The 20,584-nt window shown below is 48.1% G+C and overlaps 2 protein-coding genes across 4 annotated transcripts in view; both read right to left on the reverse strand.

Moving 5' to 3' along the window:
• The window catches only part of ppp1r3cb (protein phosphatase 1, regulatory subunit 3Cb), an 84,030-nt gene extending 75,861 nt beyond the window's left edge, over positions 1 to 8,169 (reverse strand). The window contains exons 1-3 of one of the 2 annotated variants that reach the window (XR_012927765.1): positions 7,955 to 8,169; positions 5,185 to 5,615; positions 2,561 to 4,184 (exon numbers count right to left, since the gene is read on the reverse strand). Coding sequence is in view for 1 of the 2 variants with exons in the window: in XM_076035155.1 (XP_075891270.1) it covers positions 3,598 to 4,184; positions 5,185 to 5,615; positions 7,955 to 7,968 (1,032 nt within the window). In the remaining variant the exon portion in view is untranslated. Of the gene's footprint in view, positions 1 to 2,034; positions 4,185 to 5,184; positions 5,616 to 7,954 lie in introns of those variants that run through there. The other variant, XM_076035155.1, reaches the window with a different exon arrangement.
• Positions 8,170 to 9,668: 1,499 nt separating this feature from the next.
• syde1 (synapse defective Rho GTPase homolog 1) lies at positions 9,669 to 20,519 on the reverse strand. Of its 2 annotated transcripts, none has more exons than XM_076035145.1 (14): positions 20,259 to 20,519; positions 17,681 to 17,943; positions 17,054 to 17,558; positions 16,670 to 16,978; positions 16,391 to 16,592; positions 16,132 to 16,295; positions 15,956 to 16,054; positions 15,773 to 15,861; positions 14,584 to 14,721; positions 14,380 to 14,506; positions 13,354 to 13,529; positions 11,946 to 12,204; positions 11,596 to 11,868; positions 9,669 to 11,512 (listed from the first exon to the last, which is right to left on the reverse strand). In XM_076035145.1, exons 1-14 carry the CDS (start codon positions 20,341 to 20,343, stop codon positions 11,310 to 11,312), a joined length of 2,892 nt encoding a protein of 963 aa, XP_075891260.1. In that variant the 5' UTR covers positions 20,344 to 20,519; the 3' UTR covers positions 9,669 to 11,309. The 2 variants fall into 2 exon arrangements, with proteins under 2 accessions (XP_075891260.1, XP_075891259.1); XM_076035144.1 differs by having other exon boundaries at positions 15,956 to 16,057.
• Between the last annotated feature and the right edge of the window lie 65 nt (positions 20,520 to 20,584).

Here is a 20,584-nt window from a genome sequence, read left to right on the forward strand (position 1 = left end):
GGTGTGAGGGGTCGTCTTGGTCCTGAAGGACAGGAGAAAGAGGAGACTGGCGTGGAGGTGAGCCTGTCAAACAGTCGCTTCCGCTCACTCAACAAGGAGCAGGAGTGCAACACACACTCACACACACGGTGTGTGATGTCTCTCTGTCTCAACCATTTACACTGCAATATAGTTTTTCCTCCAGTAGAATCACTGCGTTTTGTGTAAAGCACTTTCAATTGTTATTTAATAAATAACACAAATACTGAACATGATTGTTAACAGGTCTTGCTGTGTTACACGGTGAATTGAAATAGTTGGAATGTGACCAGAAGGGGGAGCTTCAGGTCATTCCAAACTGTGTGCTTGTGCAGGAGCAGTCCAGACTCAAGCACAAGCACGGAGAAATCTGAACATGAAGATCTCGTGTTTAGATTTCTAACTTTCTTTCTAAAGTCAGCTTAACTTTGTGGAACGTGTTTGTGTGTGTGTGCGTGTGTGTGTGTGTGTGTGTGTGTGTATGCGTGCGTGTGTGCGTCCAATAATTTCTCTCTGCAAGCAGCAGTTTTAGGAGTTCTAACACCTCTGCTTTAACTACAGTGCCATGTCTATAAAAACTGACTTTCAGTTTTAAGGGTCCCGGCTGTTCAATTGCTGCTCTGTGTGTAAATACTTTCTCGACAACAACAACAAAAAGCCTTTTTGTGCATTTAAAGTAAACCTTTGTGAGTCGAGGATTGGCTGTGTTAAAAGTTGAGGTTGACTGTTAGTCCCAAAACAAAGGACAGAACCTCTCAACTACTTCCTCCAAGCCTTGCAGGCATATAACTGGGTGTGTCTTCAAGTCTGGTAATGTGCATGCCATGTGCAAACACAAAAACAAAACAAATTTTTTTCGACAAATAACAAAACCGTGGGGTCAAGCTTTTGCAGCTTTGCAGCCAACGGTGCTGAAACGTCTGCCCCCCCCCGAGCACGGAGAGAGACCCTTCTCCCTGTCTCTGCGAGTGGGGGCGGCACTGCGTTATGTAACTAGACTTTCCCCTTACGTAACATTGATGTTGAATCCAAAGCCCATCAAGTGCTCACCGCAACAACCCACAGTCTGTGCGTGTGCTCGCTTTGAGCAAAAGCCGTGTGTTTGTCTCTCTAACGCTGATTCAAACAGTTCAGTTGTGCTGGGTCATGTGATGTCAGCCCGCCACCGGCTTTAATCTGCACGTATACAGTACATATCGTGAGAGAGGGGGGGGGGGATGTGTGTGGTCACTTGTTACATAAGTCCACTCTGAACTGTCACAGTTCAGCCGCACAGTCGACATATAAGGACTGAGAGTGGAGAGCGATGAGATTTGAACTAGAACAGGCATTGGGAAAACTATGGCCCGGGGGCCATATGCGGCCAAGCTTTTTAATCCGGACAGCCAAACTTGAAGCTATATTGTTAAACCTTGTTGTTTTAGTTTCCCTGCGTTCCTGAGCTTTCTGCCACAGTGATGATATCTTGAAGAATAACGTAACTCTAAATGACCTTTAAATAGCAGAAACTGTTAGCAATAGAAAAAAAAAAGCTGTACTTCATTGGTTCATTTTCAGTGTTTAACAGAGAGAACGTCAAGGAGATATTTTGTTGCAATGCTTTGGTTCATTTTCTGACATTAAAGCAACATGTTTTCGACATATCCCATAACATATTTTTTCCTCCTATGAGGTGGCTCCCCAAAACACTCCATCCACCTGCTCCGGCCCCTCTGTCACATTTTGTAAGCCGTCATGGCCCCACCAGTCAAAAAGTCTGCACAGCCCTGAACTAGAATGTAAACAGCAGGCTCATCACGCGCTGCTATCACACAGGCAGCAGGGAGAGAGCCTTCAGGAGAAGCTACATCCGCTAAAGCTAAACAGCTAACATTAGGTCAACGCTGTTTTAACAATGTGCTAACTGCTGGGCAGCTGACTGAAAAAGCAACTTCCTGTTCGGTCAGATGGGTTTCTACTCCTCGGTAAGATGTTTATCTAGAATAGATCAAGCTGAAAAAAGATATGCAGGCAACGCACAGTTCAGACTTTTATTAAGAAAGAATATTCACAAAAAGGAACACACTCAATCCCCTTTACAACACTTCCTGATCGCATCATGACGTCATCATTGCATTGCACTTTACAACACAGCCTCGCTACAGTGCAGGTGTTTCGCTTCCAACACATCCGAGTTCGCTGCTGTTCATCGCCTGAGTAAAGTTAGCGAAATACATTACTTTACACAAACTTCCTGTCACATGCTTTATATACCGACCAATGCGCACATGTGCGCACACTCACTGATGGGTTAAGAGCACAGGAAACGTTTCTTAGTTCATAGTGAAAGCTTTGTTTTTAACGGGTGTGGCTAACGCGTTAAGAGGAAGTGCAGGTTTGACTTTGGCTCTCCGTTCACAGCAGGTAGTGACTATCACAAAAGCATCCCGGAACAAGAGCAACGGAAATACACCAGCTACATTCTAACCGGAGCGTTGGCTGACTAATAACACACTGAAAGAAAGACAGTGAGCGGAGCGTGACCTTTGACCCTCTCCGACACATTAATATTAGACAAATGACGTCCGCAGGAGAACTCGACCATATTAACACAGTGGATCTGCAGCAACAGCTAACTCAAGAGGCTAATGGCGTAGATAGTGAAATCCCGTTAAACCTGTTAATACTTGACAGTGATTGCCCGAGAGCGAGGTGCAAGAAACTCATAAGGTGCTCAGACAGGTAAACTTCACGGAGGCACAGAGCAGAAGTGGAGCGTGCGAGGCTAGCACAGTGGAAACGACTGCTGACGAACAGCTGGCAGCTACAGGTGGGAACGATACGAAAAGGAAAAAAAAAAAGCTAATTGTTGCCCCAGAGACGCAACAACTTGTCAAAACTTGCATAGAAATACAGACCTGATATTTAAAAAACGCTAAAAAATGGCCGAATCTGGATTGGATCTCTCTCTCTTCTTGTTGGTCGGACCTGAGCGTCTGCGTCCTGGTCTCACTGGGGACCGCAGACAGTTCTTGGGCTGTGTTGCTGGTGGGTGAAATCCGTCACCTTTGATTCATCAGTGTGCAGGCTGAATCGGGAGACATTGGTTTGGAAATGTGACGCGCTGGTCCCCGTCGTGGTTCCGCTCGCTGTCTGAGCTCAGCGCATTGGGAGGGACGAGCAATTTAAAATCTTGGGTCGACGGCTGTGCATTTTCTGGAGCGCCACCTGTGGCGCTGTGGGTTTCCCACGGCCTGGGTGGCGGTCTCTTGCTGGGCGTTGTTGTGTTGCAGCATAGTTGGCTTCCCACTGGCTGGACTTTCAGTGCGCAGGCGGGGAGGTTTCCTCCTCCTGCTGTTGGATTGGCTGCTGCCCTCAGTCCTGTGAAACCCTCGGCCTTGGTAAAGCCTCGTCTTCTGTGGAGATTTGACCCATCGAGGTTCAGACAGCTAAAGTGACTAAAGTGAGCGAGCTACGTAGTTTCTACCAAGGAGGAAGAAAAAACTCCCAAAACCCCCCCCCCAACCCTCTGGTGGATCTCCATGGTCTTGGAGGACAAAGTCACCGCGGCAGTGCAGTATTGCGTTTGCTGTGGCAGTCTCACCAGTAGGGGGTGCTGCTCTCGACGTGCCCCCAGCTCTGCCACTCTGGGAAGATCCCCGCCGAGGTCCGAGGACTTCCGAAGGGATCGAACTCCACCCCCCCCCTCTTCTCTCGGGGGTCTTCCCCGCGGGTCTTCGGCGCCGCCGGTGGCTCCGGGCCCCGGGTCGGGCTCCCCTTCGGGTCCGCGAGGAGCAGCCGGTAGTTGGCGTCCTGGTTGTTGTCCCAGAAGGTTCGGTCCTGGGCCTGGTACTGAATGCAGAACTCCACGGCGCCGGGGGGCCGGAGGTCCTCTGGCAGCGAGACGGAGAAGGAGAAGGTGTCCGTGTCGGGGCAGCCGTAGACGTTGTTCATGTACACGCAGGCCACGTCCTGGAAGGAGCGCCAGGAGTCGAAGGTGATCCGGACCCACACCCACTTGTGGAAGGAGAGGTTCTGGACCTTGACCGTCCCCGAGAGCAGGCGCTCCTGGACGGAGCAGGTCTCCAGACACACGTGCTGCGCTTTCAGCCTGTTCCTCAGCTGCAGGTAGTCCGCGGCTGGTTCCACAAAGCCCAGGGCCAGAGCAGAACTGTGATCCGCCGCTTCTGGAGGGAGGAGCAGAGAACCGAGAGGCAGGTGAGACAATTAATACATCCTTCATCTTGCTGCTCGTCCGTCAGAAGCTGAAGGACTCAGAATCTGGACCAGCATCCTTCTAATTCAGCCCCTCTCAACTGGTGGGTCGCAACCCAGTAGTGGGTCCTGGAGCTGTTTAGATGGGGCCGCGGCTCCGTGGGCCAATCAAAGGGGCTTTTTATTTTTTAAAATGAATATATTTATAGAGAAAATGTTGGACATTTATTTTGCAGGACACACAATTGAATTGAATTGTTGTGTGTGTGTTTTTTTTTTGTTGATGATTTTATTGTTGATCAGTAGGGCGTCCTTGAGTGTCATAGAGGCACCTTTAAAATAAAATGTATTCATATTATTATCAAAATAATACTAATAATTTATTCACTTGACATGACAGAAAGTGGACCAGCCTTTTTATTTTTGTGGAATAAATTTAAATGCAGTAGAATAAATTTGGGAAGTGGATTCACGATGAGGAAAAAAAATGTGAGTCCTGAGACCCCACCAGTTGAGGGGGGGGGTCAGTTGGTTTTCCTCTGATTGTACAAAGCGCTTTGAGATTCCTTTGGTTGTGATTCTGTACAAATAAAAGTTGACTGACTGACTGACTGATTGATTGATTGACTGACAGACTGACTGATTGGCTGATTGATTGACTGACTGACTGACTGGCTGACTGACTGAATGATTGATTGACTGACAGACTGACTGATTGGCTGATTGATTGACTGACTGACTGACTGGCTGACTGACTGAATGATTGATTGACTGACAGACTGACTGATTGGCTGACTGGCTGACTGACTGACTGACTGATTGATTGATTGATTGACTGACTGACTGGCTGACTGGCTGACTGACTGACTGACTGATTCTGTTCTCCGACTGCTTCCAGTTAAGCTGCTAACCAAACGATCAGTGACTCTCTGAACCGGCTGACTCAGGCTCTGTGCAGACAGCGTCTCTCACCCGCCTCCTCTCCCAGGCGCAGTCCGGCCGCGGCGCCCTCTATCTCCGTCAGCTGGAACTGCAGCTCCGTCAGCAGGTTCTCCTCGGCCTCGTCGAAGACGTGGACGGCGGTGAGCGCCAGGCCCAGGCAGTCTGCAAACACCACGTTTTTCTTCTTCTTCTTCCTCCTGCTCTTCCACGTCGGGCTGCTGCTGCTGCTGCTGCTGCTGCTGCTGCTGCTGCCGACCACCGCGGTGGCGGCCGGGGTCGTGGCCACGGCCACGCTGGCGGACAGGCAGGGCCGCAGCGGCTCGCAGTGCTTCAGCAGGGCGCCGCCGCTCAAGTTGCCGACGAAGGAGCGCACGGGGGGGGAACTGGCCAGGCAGATCCTGATGGCCATGTCGATGGGCACAGCGGGGGACGGACAGCCGGGGCTCAGGACGGTGAAGAGCCTGCAATGAAAAATGAAAATGAAATAGTTTTTTTTTTGTACAGTAGGATTATTTACAGCCATCGACATACTTTCTTTTATTGCACCTCTGTGGAAATAGCCCAGGGGTGGGCACACTTTTTGACTGATGGGCCACAATGGGTTCTTAAATTTGCGGGAGCAGCAGCAGATGGATGGAGTGTTTTGGTGACCCACCTCTTAGGAGGACAAAATGTATGATGGGATGTGTAGAAAGCATGTTGCTTTAATGACTGCTGAAAATGAACCAAAGCAAAGTTGAAACAAAATGTGTCTTTGAAGGCCCGCAGTATTTAGCTCGTTATTGAAGCTAATCTGAAAAACCCTGGGAAAAATGGCTGTAACACATTTATTTTGTGACTTCATGACTATTAATATCATTCCTTCAAGTTCGGCAGGGAGGATTAAAGAGCTCAATGGGCCACATATGGCCCCCGGGCCATAGTTTGCCCATGCCTGAAATCAGGATCAAATGCAGCACTGATGTGGAGCAGAATGTCAGCCTCTATTTTTATTTTATCTTATTTTTATTTCCTTTGTCTTTATTGTGCAATAGGGCAGAACAGCGAGACTAACATGCAGACAGAATGTTTGTGTGTGTGTGTGTGTGTGTGTGTGTGTGTGTGTGTGTGTATCAATTATAAATGAATGAAAGTTTTATTTCATAAATGAGTGAGAAGGAAAACAAACAAACATAAATCTGTAACACAAACAAAAGAACAAATGACACTTAACTCAAAAACAAATAAAGAATATTCACATAGCGTGTTTGACAAGGAGGAGGAAGAGGCATGTGCTTATTTAATCCCTTGTCCATTTGATAATCAGTGGTGATGTAATATACAACCTCTTTGGTTTCTTTTTGTCACGTACTGTAAAGTCAATGTCAATGCCAATAATGAAAAATGAACACACAAAATAAACATGTGAACGTGTAAACCCTTGTGCTTCTTCGTTCCTGCAACTAGTGAATACTCTCAGTTTGTACCGCTGTTTAAAAGAGCTCATGCTAAATAATAAATAAAAATAGCAGTTGGAAATGTTTGTATTAACATGTAATAAATACTATAATTATCAGCCAGCAAACATAGTGACTAGAAAACAAACAATCGGGTCTTTGTCCTGGCGTCGTCCTGCTCTGTTCCAGAGCTGCTCTTATCGCTCGGGCTCCGCCTCTAATAAATAAGTGAATTCATTCATTCATTAATTTAAAAAGGGGATGAAAAAAAATTAATGTGAGTCTGATGACCGTCACTGTCACAGTCAATTGTCAAAACTTTCAAAAGGACAGACTGACAAAAGTGATGAGCTTGAGTTTCCTCTTTTTGCTTTAAAAAAAGAAAAAAAGAAAAAACATTCAACACTTTGGACAGGAAGCACAAATGTTTCATATAATCACAAGGGCCTCCCGGACACAGAGCGGATCATTATACGCAAATATCTTTGGAAAACACGACACGGTCCGTGCGAACCCAACAGACGGGTTTTGATGGGAAGCAGCACATTTAGCAGCCTTGACTGTTGCTGCTCACACAGTTTGTTTGTGTTGTCAGACACTTGTCACAACGCTGAGGACAACATAAGTCAGGCATGGGCAAACTACGGCCAGGGGGCCATATGCGGCCCGTTGAGCTTTTCAATCCGGCCAGCCGAACTTGAAGGAATGATATTAATACTAAGCAAGCCATAAAATAGCTGTATTACATCCATTTCTTTCACTGTTTAAAGAGTAATTTCAATAAAGAGCTAAATACAGTGGGACTTCAAAAACACCCATTCTGTTGTAACTTTTGTCTTGCTTCATTTTCAATTGACATTTAATGTCAATTGAAAATGTTTTCTACATATCCCATGATGCATGAAGTGGGTCACCAAAACACTCCATCCATCTGCTGCTGCTCCAGCCCCTCTGCGGCCCACCAGTCAAAAAGATTGCCCACCCCTGACACCAGTCAATCAAATCCATGGGCCCGCCCACACAGACACAGTGAGGCTTGAACGGGGGCCGCACTCGGCAGGTAACTACAGGTGACCTTTGCATTGCTCCGAGGTCAACAAACACCGGATATCAAATATTTTTTCTTTTTTATGTAACAATTGCAAGGTACATCCTCCCCAGAACGGAAACTAATATAAAGATGGTAAATACAAACGTCCCTCAACAAAGTCAACCAGGTGTCATAAATGAGTGATTCGACTCAGATGTAGTAGATGTGTTTCCAACCGGACCTCCACCGGGAGGAAACCGGCCGGATGATACCTGTTGGGGCGACAACAGACCGGAAGCGACGGTTTGTGGCGCAGTTTGGTGTCGGAACTCACCTCGTTCCGTTCATTGAAAGCTTCCCGTCCACAAGGAACTCATAGAATCCACTTTCCGTCTGCTCGACTGCGACTTCCCCCCTTTGCTCCTTCTGCCCCTCGACGTTTTATCTTTTAGCCATGACTTTGGCCATTGCTGGCTGTGGTGTTGAAAGCAGGCAGAGCTGCGGCTGCGACGACACACCTCCCCGACACAGACAGAGAGGGAGAGAGAGAGAGAGTGAGAGATGGACAGAGTGAAGCGGGGAGCGAGCAGCCAATCAGCGCGCTCGGAGAGTCAGCCCTCACTTTCTCAGCCAATCAGCGCGGCGTCAAAAACAAAGAGCAGCTGCTGTCGCTGCTGCTGCTGCTGGGCGGAGTCTGACTCAGTTGTTCTGGGAACTGAAGCGCACCGGTGTTTGGACGGACAGGAACAAAAAGTCGGCGCTTAAAATACCATTAGGTGAACATAGACGACTGAAAATACAGCAAGACTCACCGTCAGCTCGTGTTCTGTGCGCCATTAAAGCGGAATTTCCTCCTACATAACCCAAGGGCAGCTTCAATGCCAGAACAAATTTGGGAAGGCCAAGAAAACATTCCACCTCTCAGAATCATTTATTGGTCGCAGATGGGCAAAGTATTATTATTTTTTTTAACTCTCATCTGCAGACGATTGGAACGCCCTCTAAAACACCCTTGAATTCACGTCATTGACACCTATTCCCATTTTCAATCGTAAAAGCCAACAGATTGTTGTTGATTGTTGCTCCTGCTAATCATACGCACGTACACACCTGCACTCTGTACGTGCTTGTTTTTTTTTAATCGAAGAATTTGTTCTAAAATAAAAATTGGGAATGCCAATCCTTTCATAACGCAAAGTTTTTACAACATTGTTGCCTATTGCGATACACAAGACTTTGGTCAGTCAACATTTTGTGGTTGTGTGTTTCTTAATTATTTTTGAGAAGTTGAGGCAAAAAAAAAAAACAAAAAACCCAACCTTCTCAACAAAGACGTGCATATGTGCCCAACAAGCATACAATACTTATGTACACATTACACGCCGATGGGGATTGAATAAATAAAATACCACTATTCATATTAAAGTTGTTATGTTACATTAAATCAAAAATAATATATCAACTCGGGCACTCACACAACCTGTCATACATATAAAAACAGAAACATGAGTACATTGCTTTGACTTCTAAACAAACTGCCCCCCAGTCGCTAAAAGGAACATAAAACATTATTTTTTGAAATATTTAAACACATTCGGACTGGTAACTCACAACTCTGTTAGAGGAAAAAGAGGTATTACACCACTTCCTCGTTGCATGGTTTTACGTTTTACGTTTCACAAAATATTTGAAATTCTCTACTTTCCATTGTATGAATGTCATGACAATGCATCTTCAAATTAGCTAATTCATAAAAATAAGAAAGTTATGAAACTCAAACCAAGGAAAACGCTATAGAAAATATAATTACAGGCAGAATTAGAGGGGAAAAATATATTTTAGATAATTGAGTGCAAATTCAGGCACCTTTATGCAATGGTTTGGTACCCTATTTATTTATTTATTTATTTATTTATTTTACCTCAAACACAAAAAAGGTTTGTAATAATGCGCAATGTACTCGGACAGATTTTGTAATGCAGCTCAAATGCAATACATAATGGATTCAGACACTCTGGAATAAATTATGACACTGATCAAGCTTGTCGCAAGTGGTAATTGCAGCTCGTTTTTTTATTATGAAAATGTAACAACCCTATGTGCATTGTGTAACAGCCAACCAAAACAGATGTGAACTGTCCCTCAAGGTCTTAGTAACAGTGGAACACACAAGTAATAATAATGGCACCACAGACAGAGCAAGAATTATTAAATATTTGGGAGAATTTTTGCATGGTTCAGACAATATCTTTGGTTCTTCACCCTGAGGAATCACTGCACATACTATTATCTAATACCTGTGAACAGTTGCATGTGGCAGGGTGGCCCATCACCCAGTACAGACATGGATTCTGATGACTCACAGATTTTCAGGTTTTGAAGCAACACCTGTCACACAGGCTACAGCTTGTCAACAAATACACATGTACCACTTTTTGAAATGTTCAATAAAGTTTGAGGGCAAAACAGTACCGCTTTCTAAGAGTCAAGTGGGGCAGCTTGTATACTGCGAGAGGGAGTTACACCCCCAAAAGTAGGGGAGGGCTTGAGGGCTCCCAAAACTCAAAACCCATGTCCCTTTTAGGAACCAATCAAATCCAATCTGGAGTCCTGAAATGATATCAACATCTCAGGGAGACGTTTGCATGAACTTTTGGTTCTTTAGTTTGGCCTTTTTGCTTAACAGCAAGCAAGCAAACAAGCACACCTTACTCAACATCACGGTATGCATACACGTTTACATCCACCTCCAATAAGATGGATCGCCGATGACCCACCTGACACAGAAGAAGGAGGAAAAAAGGACTGTGACTCTTTAGACCTGCAGAAACCACAGTGATGTACAGCCAGATAAAGACACACATCCATCTGCAGTGTTCATCGGCTGTATCTGTGCGTAGTCCTGTCTGACTGACCACATCTCCTCTGCACTATGATAAATATATATTGACCCAGATGAGGGCGTGTCCTCTGGTTTGAACTACTTGTCACTGTGATGGACCACAGCATCATTTAACTCTTCATCGTCAAACTTTAATGTTTGTTTAGGAGAATCTGTGCTTCATCACTTGGCTACAAGGTTTGCATAGAAATATAGTTATTATCCATTAAAAAACAATCATAAGTGCTTACTGAGCTTGTGCAAAACAAAAATAATACTGCCAAAAACGACCAAAAATAACACTGAATATGGCGTTGACTTCCTCCTGTGGCCTCATGAACTTGTCACAGTCAGAAACTCGGTACCTCGAAGACAATGAGAACCCCACTGCTTCTCACCCTGCTCTGCTGCTCCAGCACTGACCGGCAGGGGGAGACAGAGCTGCAGAACTGACACAGACCTGCAGTGGGAGGCAGAGAGTTGAACCCTCGCCAGAGACAGCAGAGCAATGAGTTTTGCAGTTTGTTCCGGTCAACTAAACTAAAAAAACTAAAAAATTATGGCTTTAGCAGTGCAACAAAACCAAGACCACAAGGATCTGACCCTGACACCCGGAAGATCAGCAAACTACAGGAAGCAAGTGTCCTTCATGCTGACACTATCTTGACTTTGGATCTACAGCAGGAGCTGTCTGGTAGAACTGGTTCTTCTTCTTCAGTCTTGGACTTCAGCCTGGGAGACGACACCTCAGATGCCCTCTTCCTGCCCGTCCTGCCCGTCTCCTCCTCCTCCTCCTCTTCCTCCTCCTCTACAGACAGATGTTGATTTGTTTGGCAAGCTCTCGGTCCAAGTCATGGATCAGAGTGTCAAAATCCTTCAGGCTGAGTCTGCAGTTAAAAGGAGCATCAAAATCCAGGAAGTCGTCCATGTACAAGCCTCCTCTTCCTCCACCTCCCGATTGGGACCACGCCTCTCCTTTCTTCTTCACCACCTCCTCTTCTTCCCCACTGCCTGAAACAGCAACATGAAGGAATGTTTAGTTTGCCGCCTCCAGGTGAAGGTTAACACTGTGTGACGTGTGCACAGGGGATTACCTGGGTCACTCTCGCTTCCTGCCACCTCGTCGTAATCCGCCTCCTGTCCCGACAGAAGGTTTCGCCCACAGACGCTCCAGTCTCCCGCGTACCGATTGATAGGAGGCGGGCTGTCCAGTCGGGTCAACCCTCCTCGACCACGCCGGGACACGACCGTCTCCTCTTCCTGGCTCAGGTGGGGATCCAAGAGTAGGGCGGTGGGACACTGGCGGCCCAGAGCAGCTGTCTGATGGCTGGAGACGTGGTCACCCGTTGGAACTCTGTGCGTTGGCACTGAGACAGATAGACCAGCATTAGCAGGAGTTTTTGAGGCCACGCTTTAGGACCAGAGGGTGAAAAGTGGTTCTCACCTGGCCACAGCTGTAGCAGGTAGTGCAGTGCCTCGATGTGCCGCTTAAAATCCACCGCACTCGCAATTTCCTCATTGTGGCCCAGTCCTTTCATCACACCTCCAACTCCCCCTGCTCCTCCTCCGGCCCGCCAGGCCTCCTGCGTTGATGTGAGGAGGACTGGGCCGAAGCACACGGCGAGGTTCTGGTGGGTCATCCTGTTGGATGTGCTGAAGGACGCCACCAGGCTGAGGTGGTCCAGCAAGAGAGACAGAGTGGCCTGGACAGAGGGGACGGACAGGAGGTGAATCCTGCACTCTGAGCTTTAACCACTGGGGGCAGTAACTCAACAAAACACCAACGTCCCCCCCTTGAGATTCTGCTGCTGATCAAGATAACTCACAGAACTTGTTGCCAACTATTTGACGTGGCAGGAGACTGACAGGATCCTCCTTGGCTGACTTGTGTTGGTTATCTATGCAAGCGCTAGTCTGTGAGTAAATACATGCTTCCATCTGTGCAGCAAAACCGAGAGGAACCAGTTCCTTATGAAAATAATGGCCTGTGACAAGTTTGATCTATCACACCTGTGTAGTGCGGACAAGGGTTTTTCTTTTCTTTTAATGTACCCCGTCATCGTCCCCTAGCAACAGAATCCTTTTGCTCAGTAAGCAAGATAACTCATGTCCGCCAAGCCGTCCTTCTCTGCAAGGAATAACTTTGAGGAGGTGTGTGTCAACACAAGAGAACAACACAAATACCAGGAATCATGCACGCCTGAGTTCATCTGGACCAGATGGCACCTCTGCACATTTAGTGAAAGCCTGCACTCAAGTACTGGCATACAGGCCTGGTGCCCTATCAGCCACAAGTCTCTGGAGAGACAGTCTATTATTATCCCTGTCCCTGGGGAAATCCCACTCACATGTACTTCATCAGTAATCACGCAAGGAAAAAACTTTGATTAATATGGTGAAAATTGAGGTCACAGGCGTTTTAGTTTATTTTGTCCTTATAGTGGCTCTGCTTCAAGTTTATGTTTGTTTCCTGTCAGGCAAATCTTAGAGAGCCTAGTGAGGTACAGAATCACAACTTGGTTTAATGTCATATTAAGGTGATCCTTCCCAGAGTATGCACTACTGCCCTAGGCAAGATGTTGAGGGCTTCTAGGTGTTCACAATACAGCCTGAAAATGTAAACATTTTTGAACAAAGTAGGACTGTAAGTGGACTGATCAGACCCAGAGTTCCTATTTGACACTTTTTGTTTGAATGGATCCTACAGCATGGGTGAAAAGTCGAAGACACGTTTATCATAAAGTTAACCATGAATATTCAGTGCTGTAGCAGCACATCTGGAGCACTAATGCAATATTGCACTGAACTGTAGCAGTCTAACACTGTAGCACTGCAGTATGACTGGTGGTTACCCTCTCTGGAGGCGGCAGACAGGACAGCAGCTCCATGGTGCTCTGGGCCAGCTGAGGGTCGGGGCCAGCAGGTTGTGCAGGTGGAGGTCGCAGCGTCATGGCCTCCTCCACTACCTGGTACAGTGTCTTGGTGATGAGCTGAGACGGAAGCTCCCGGAGGTAGTCCTTCAGGATGCCTGGCAAGAGACAATGACATGTTGTTGTTTTTTTAAACCTCATTTATAAATCGCTAAACCTCAGTCATTGTTTTTTTCTGTCTTTGTCATTTGGGTAGGTTATGTGTTGACAAAAAGATTGTCTGACCATAACTGCAAATACTTGAATGCTTTCTTCTTCAACTACAGAGACAACATCTGGATTTACTCCTTCTGAATTTTACAATTTTAAAAGATGATGAAAAATCAGAGCGAGCTGGATACATGAAGAGGTTGGAAGTAACAAAGTACAAATACTTAAGTAGATTTTTACGGTGTCTGTACTTTTGCAAAGGGATTACTTCTGATGACTCTTTACTCTTACTCCCTACATTTGCACATAAATATTACTTTCTATTCCTTACATTGAAAAAACATGCTCGTTACTTTTGTGTTTAAAAGTGTTTAAAAGATATGAATTCTCTCAGAGGTACTCCAGTTGTTGTTCCTTGAAGTGGATCATATTTTCGAGAGAGATTATTTTGTAGTGCCTCAGCTTTGGGGTTGGTTTTCAGTACAGAGAAAAATCAAAATATAGAAAACAGCATTTGTTGTCGTTATTAAACGTTTAAACATGTATGTAACAATTAATGAATTGTTTAATTAATAGCATAAAATGTTTACCTTGTACTTTTGTTGAGTGAAGGAGTTAAATCAGTGCTTTTACTTTTACCAGAGTATTCTTTTACAGTTATTTTACACTTATCAATACTTTTTTCAGAATACATACTTTGACAGAAGGTGATTACTTTTGCCTATAATGGATGCACACTTTGGATAAATAGAATACTGGACAAAAATCATGCAGAAGGCCGCTCCACTCTGCACGAACCTGTAATGACGTTGATGTCGGGGTAGAGGTCCTCGCTGAGGCAGACGGCGGAGCTGTTCCTCTCGAACCAATCCCTGAGCTCCTTCTTGACGGCAGCGGAGCCACACAGTCGGTACAGTCCAACCACCTGCCGCAGAACACAACGATTACTCCTGTGTTGGTTGAGACCCACGCTGGAGCAGGCTGTGACCAACAGCGCCGTACCCTCAGTCCTCGGCGCTCTATCTCAGCCACGCACTTCTGGATGAGCAGGGGGATTGGCACACCGGAGCCTTCCTTCTCCACAAGCTGGTGCAGCTCAAGCCCAAACACGTTGGCGGGGAGTGAGGCGTCGTAGCTGGGCTGCAGGGGAGAGGAGGGTGACCTGTCAACAGCCGTGCGCTCTCTAGTTGTGCTACGGTGAGCCTAGTGTTCATAGATCAGTTGGCTTACCCGTCTGATCTGTGAACACCGCTGACATTGTGAAGTGAGGGCAACAGTAAATTCATCCATTACGCAAACTGAATTCCTTTTCTTGCAGCCCTATAATTCTTTGTTGTTTTATATCAGTCTTTTATTGGAAGTCTCCTGTGCTTCTCTTCTATCTACTGGCTTGCCAGCCTTTCGCTCAGAGACAAAAACAGCTTGTACATCCTCATAAAAAAACTAAAAAAACATCTTCTATGATTACAGGAGTGAGAATGAGGAACTTGTTGAGGTTTTGTAACCAACAAACTTGAAGGAAAGTAAAACAACATCCTGTCATCTCCTGGTCATGCGCTTGCTAACAAATTTTCTTTGTTGCCATCTGGTCGTTGGTATGTCTCACCTGTTTGTAAGACGAACCGCTTCCTGAAATATTTTATTTCCTCTGATATTTGCCTTTTAAATTCCTTATACTTAACTTTTATTCTTTTCCCAATGTACTGTTTTTAAGATCTTAGCGCTCAATATTAATAACTCCCTTTATTTATTTATTAATTCATTATTTGTTCCTTGATCCTTGACCCTACTATGGTCCATCCATCCATCCATTTGCCACTCAGTGTTGCAGGGGTCTGCTGGAGCCAATCCCAGCTGTGAAAGCAGGTGAAAGTAGGATGACATGCAGGGCCACATAAAGACAAACAACCATTCGCACTCACATACACACCTACGGTCAATTTAGAGTTTCCAATTCACCTTACATGCATGTTTTTGGACTGTGGGAGGAAGCCGGAGAACCCAGAGAGAGGCCATGCTGACACAGGGAGAACATGCAAACTCCACACAGAAAGACCCCAGGCCTGGAATCGAACCCACGACCTTCATGCTGTGAGGCGACATTTTAATCTACCAATTTTTACTGAATGTACCTGTGGCTCTGTATATTGGTGTGCAAGATGCTCAGCTTCTGTGTCTGTATCTGCATTACCTGCGTGTCCCACTTCTCCTGCAGGGAGAGTTTGACGTAGAGGAGGCCTCGGGGCTCCAGCTTCACGCACAGCTGCTGACTGCGACTCCCTAGAACGCAAAGCCAGTCTGTGAACACTGTGGCCATGTTAATACAGAGAGGAGGGGGGCAGAGGGCAGAGAGAGCGCTGCAGTGTGGGGGCACCTTTAAACAGCGGCGGTATGGAGACCCGGCCCAGACAGCACACCCGGTTCCTGGTCGCTCCGGCTGCTGTTTGGAGCGGATCCACCGTCGCTTTGGGCGCTGCTGACATCAGAAACTTGCTGTTTCATTGTGCTTCAAGCACTTGAAGGTGCCTGGTGGCGGTAAAACTGGCTCACCTGGTGTCAGCACCAACAGGCGCAGCAGCCGCGCCCTCTCCAGCTCCAGGTGAAAGGTGTGGTTCAGCGGGAGGGCGGAGCCTCGCAGGGTGAGGAGGGCGGTCCTCGCCCTCGTCACCCCGTCCACTTGGATGGCCAGGAAGACCTCCTTGCTGTCCTCGCACCTGAGAGAAGAGACAGCGGGGGGGGGCGTCAGGTCAGGTCACGCCACTTCCTGTTTGTTCCTGTGTCTGCCAGCTCGTTCTCCCTGCGTTCCCACCTGCCGCTCTTCATCTCCTCCAGTCCCAGCAGGTGCACCGTGAACAAGCCCGTCACCCGCTGGCTGCACCGCTGCGTCTCCGAGCCAACATACAGCTGGAAGGAGCTGACGTCACAGGAAGTTTCCTGCGGGGCGGCGGCGGCGGCGGGAGGGAGCTGCTGTCGAGGCTGCAGCTCAGGAGAGTCTCCATCGCTGAAGTAACCTGGAGAGGAAACCCACCATGAGGGGATGCTGAAGGTTTGCCAGCATCGGGGGATGCGGTGCGGCTGCTGCCTCTACCTGCTTTACTGGCAGACGATCCTTTGGATGAGCGCCTGGACAGTCGGGCCGGCGGGGCGGAGCTGTCCAGGTGATACCGGCTGATGATGTTCTGACTGGAGGATGACGCCGAGGTCTTAGCGCTCGCCTCCTCCTGGCGACTGGCGCGTGACGACGAGCGGAGGCTGAGCTTGCGACGCAGCTCGGGCAGCTTCTTCATCTTCAAGGAGAGCTTCCTCACCGTACCGGGTGACCTCAGCCTGTCCATCACGCTGCTGGACACGCCTCCTTTCTTCTGGGAGGCGGGGCTGGAGTCAGAGGCGGGGTGCTCTACGGGAAGGAAAACGCACCAGCGTTCATTTCTCCTGTTTCAAATTCAAAGAGGGCTCCGAGCATGAACCTCACCTGTGCTTTCGGCCGTGATGTCATCAGACTGGTGGCTGACACTCGGGTTTGTGCCCTCCGGTGAGCAGTCCGTGGTAAAACTCTCCTCCTTCCTGACCCGCGCACCACCCAGCTCCGCTCTGGTTTCCCTCAGACCCGCCCTCTTTGCTGCCCCTCCCTCCCCGGTTTGGTCCCTGGTGTGGTCGTCCCTCTGTAGACCTGCTGCGTCCTCCTCCTCCGGGATGGGGTTGTACCAGATGTTGGTGGCCCTCTCCTCCCGCCGCCCCACGGTCTCGTAGGACGCCTGGGTTTTTCCTGATGACAGCACCCAGGCACGGCTGCTCCGCTCCAGGCTCTGCAGGTAGGCACGCTGAGCAGACCTGCTGCTGCTGCTGCTGCTGCTGCTTGAGGAGGCTGGAGTATCAGGGGAGCCAGCAGATAGCTGGGGAGCAGTAGAACTGACTGGAAGACAGGGGGCGCTGCTCGTGTCACAGTTCAGACTGACGCATGGCCCGTCACCACGTTGCTGCGTCTGGAAGCAAAAGGACAGATGGTTATAAACAGGAAAAAGGAAGTGGTGACCCAACTGTCAGTCAGACGACCGATCAGAACAAATCAGTACCGAGCTCGGCCCCGCCCACCCTCTACCTTATCCTGCAGCAGCCTCTGACTCCAGGCTTGCCCGCTTGCTTCCTGGGACGCCGCTGATTGGTCGGGAGCTCTGAGGGCAGAGCTCGTGCGCAGGTTTGCTTGAATTCTCGGCGAGCACTGCCGCACCCACAGCTGTTTCTTGGCGACGGTGATGTGGTTGCATGGAGGTGAGGGGGGGTCCGCGTGTCCCGCAGCTGTCTTGGTTATTGCAGATGGTGCTGGAGACGGGCTGAGGACAGTGTTGGGCTTCACTGGAACATCTGAAACATCACGGAGACCCGAGTTGATGAGAGAAACTGTGGGGAAAGGAAGCTGGTGCTTCAGCAACACTTGAAAGTTCCTCTGTGGTTTCCCACAGCTGGGACAAGCGGAGGAATCTGGAGTCACAACTGATGTTTCTATGGAAATGACTGAGAACATTTAGTGCAGACTCTCATTGATTACAAACCACCAAACCTCCTTGTGTGTGTGTGTGTGTGTGTGTGTGTGTGTGTGTGTGTGCATGCATGATCCTCATGACACAATGTGCAAACTGTCTGACTGGCTTCATGAATAAACCTTCTGTTTGTGTGTGTGTGTGTGTGTGTGTGTGTGTGTGTGTGTGTGTGTGTGTGTGTGTCAGGGACAGAGAGACCTTCATTGAATCAGCTCTATTTGTGTTTTACTCTGACTGTTCATTCTGAGCTCTGATTGGCCAGGAAGTGTTGTCACACATCTCAGCTCAATGAATGTTTGATACATATTTTGTGTTGCTCAAATGCTGAAGTCCTGTATCTCACTCTAAACCCAACCTAAAACTTCCGAAGCCCCTGTGAACTTCTCTGTTTCTTCCTGAGTTCAATGGCCTCCCTTTAGCTGCTACACGCTCACCAGTTACGTCTCTCTAGACCCCTCCAGACCTAACAGGAAGTGGTAGTCTCCAGAGGTCAGTGTCCACTTCCTGTCATCCGCTGCGTTTGCTGGCTTCTGTCTGCGCGTCTCTGTGTGTTTATGTGAGTGTGCCATGTGTACGTGCTAATATTAAAACATCTGTTATAAATTTCCAGCGAGCCTGAGAAATGCTGATCAGTGTGAAAAGACGAGGAGGGGGGAGGAGGGGGAGGAAGGAGAGGAGGGGGGATGGGTGTAAACAGCTGTGTGTGTGCAGATGTCAACGAGGCCTCTGTGCTGGAGAGCAAACACACTGCTGTCTATTCACTATTCATTAGGACTAAACACACACACACACACACACACACACACACACACACACACCCAGCTCTACCATGTCATCAGTGTGTCCAACACAACACTCGATTCATAAAGTTAAATTTAGGTTGTGGAAAGAGAAACAGTGGTAACGACTGTAGGCTGACTGCACCGGTCAGTGCGTATTGGTCCATGCGAGTGCATGTAGGTGTGTCCATGCTGGTGAACTCTGTCGTGAGACTGTAGTGCCAGTAGTGTATTCTGCAGTGGTCTATACCGTTGTACACTGGTGTCCCAGGTCACAGTCTCTGCTGTTGTAGTTTGTGTGTTGGTGTGATTTTTATCTTGGGCCTTCGCTCAGTCCAACTCAGTCCTACACAAAAAGGAAACGACCAACACACACACACACACACACACACACACACACACACACAGGTCTAATGACAGGATGTGGTCAGCTGACCCAGTTTGACTACAGGAAGCCGATCATTAAGAGTGTGTGAGACGGTGAATGCATCACAGAACCTGATCTTCACACTCGACTGATCAAACTGGTGTGTGTGTGTGTGTGTGTGTGTGTGTGTGTGTGTGTGTGTGTGTGTGTCTGTCTGTCTGTCTGTCCAGGAGACTCTGATCAGCTGATGTTTTCTGCTAAAGACAGGACAGGACAGGCGCTCTCTTCCTTTGACCCTGTTCCCAGATGACACTGAACGTCTCACAGCATCATCACCACCTGACATCGCGGCTCTGCTGATCTTCCAGGCCTCCACCGTCGCATCAGAAATAAACTGGGCAGTCAACCATCGAGCAGTCGCAGGAGCGCTGACCAGCGCAGACCCTCACACCCGCCTCAAACAAGCAGGTGGCACCTGAGGATGGTCACGTGACCATCGCCATGTGACCCACGGCTGACTGCACTGGAACATCACACCGTTACCATCAGTCTCCTCAACATGTGGAGAGATAAATGGCCAACTTCAGTCAGCAGTTAAGAAGCAGTTAAGACTTCCTGCCTCAACTGTGACATTGCTGTGGTGCGAGTGAGTCTGTGAGTGTGTGAGTGTGTGAGTACAGGGGACGGCACTGAGGGTCACGATGGTGACAAACGCTCTCATATGAAGTCAGAGCCAGAGCAATCCAGTTCTGATTCCGCTCTTTGGACACGTTTTTGTTTGAAAAACAACAACTGTGAGTTGACACAGAGCTGATGTTTGAGTGCTGGAAAAGAGAAGAAAGTGAGAGAGCTGTTGTGTTGGCTCAAACATGCTGTGTAGAGTTAAAGTTGTGCAGGGTCAAAGTTATTGTGTAGAGCTGATGCCGTTGTGTAGAGTTCAAACTGTTGCATTGTGCTGCTGCTGCTGCTGCTGCTGCTGCCGCCGCTGCTCACCGCTCAGTTTGTCCTCGGTCTTCCTGCGTGATCTGTCTCTGCCCCTCAGCCTGGAGAAGGTCCTCCTCAGCAGTGGCTCGGCCATGGCCTTCTTCACCTCCTCCTCCACCTCCTCTGGCCTCCTGTTGAGGACAAGCAGAGCCTGGCAGGAGCGGTGAGGAGTTCAGCGTCCCTTCACGTTGTCCAGATCCCTGCGTTCGCTCTGCCCTCGGCCATGGCTGCGTCTCCTCGCTCGCTCCCAGACCGACAGAACAGGAAATGAATTCCACACATTCTTTCCCAAAGTTCCCCTCTCCTCCTCCTCCTCCCCCTCCTCCCGCCCAGTC

This window comes from Nelusetta ayraudi, unplaced genomic scaffold, assembly GCF_046127955.1.
Source record: "Nelusetta ayraudi isolate G7.1 ecotype Tasmania unplaced genomic scaffold, CSIRO-AGI_Nayr_v1 ptg000042l, whole genome shotgun sequence".
Taxonomy (NCBI): domain Eukaryota; kingdom Metazoa; phylum Chordata; class Actinopteri; order Tetraodontiformes; family Monacanthidae; genus Nelusetta; species Nelusetta ayraudi.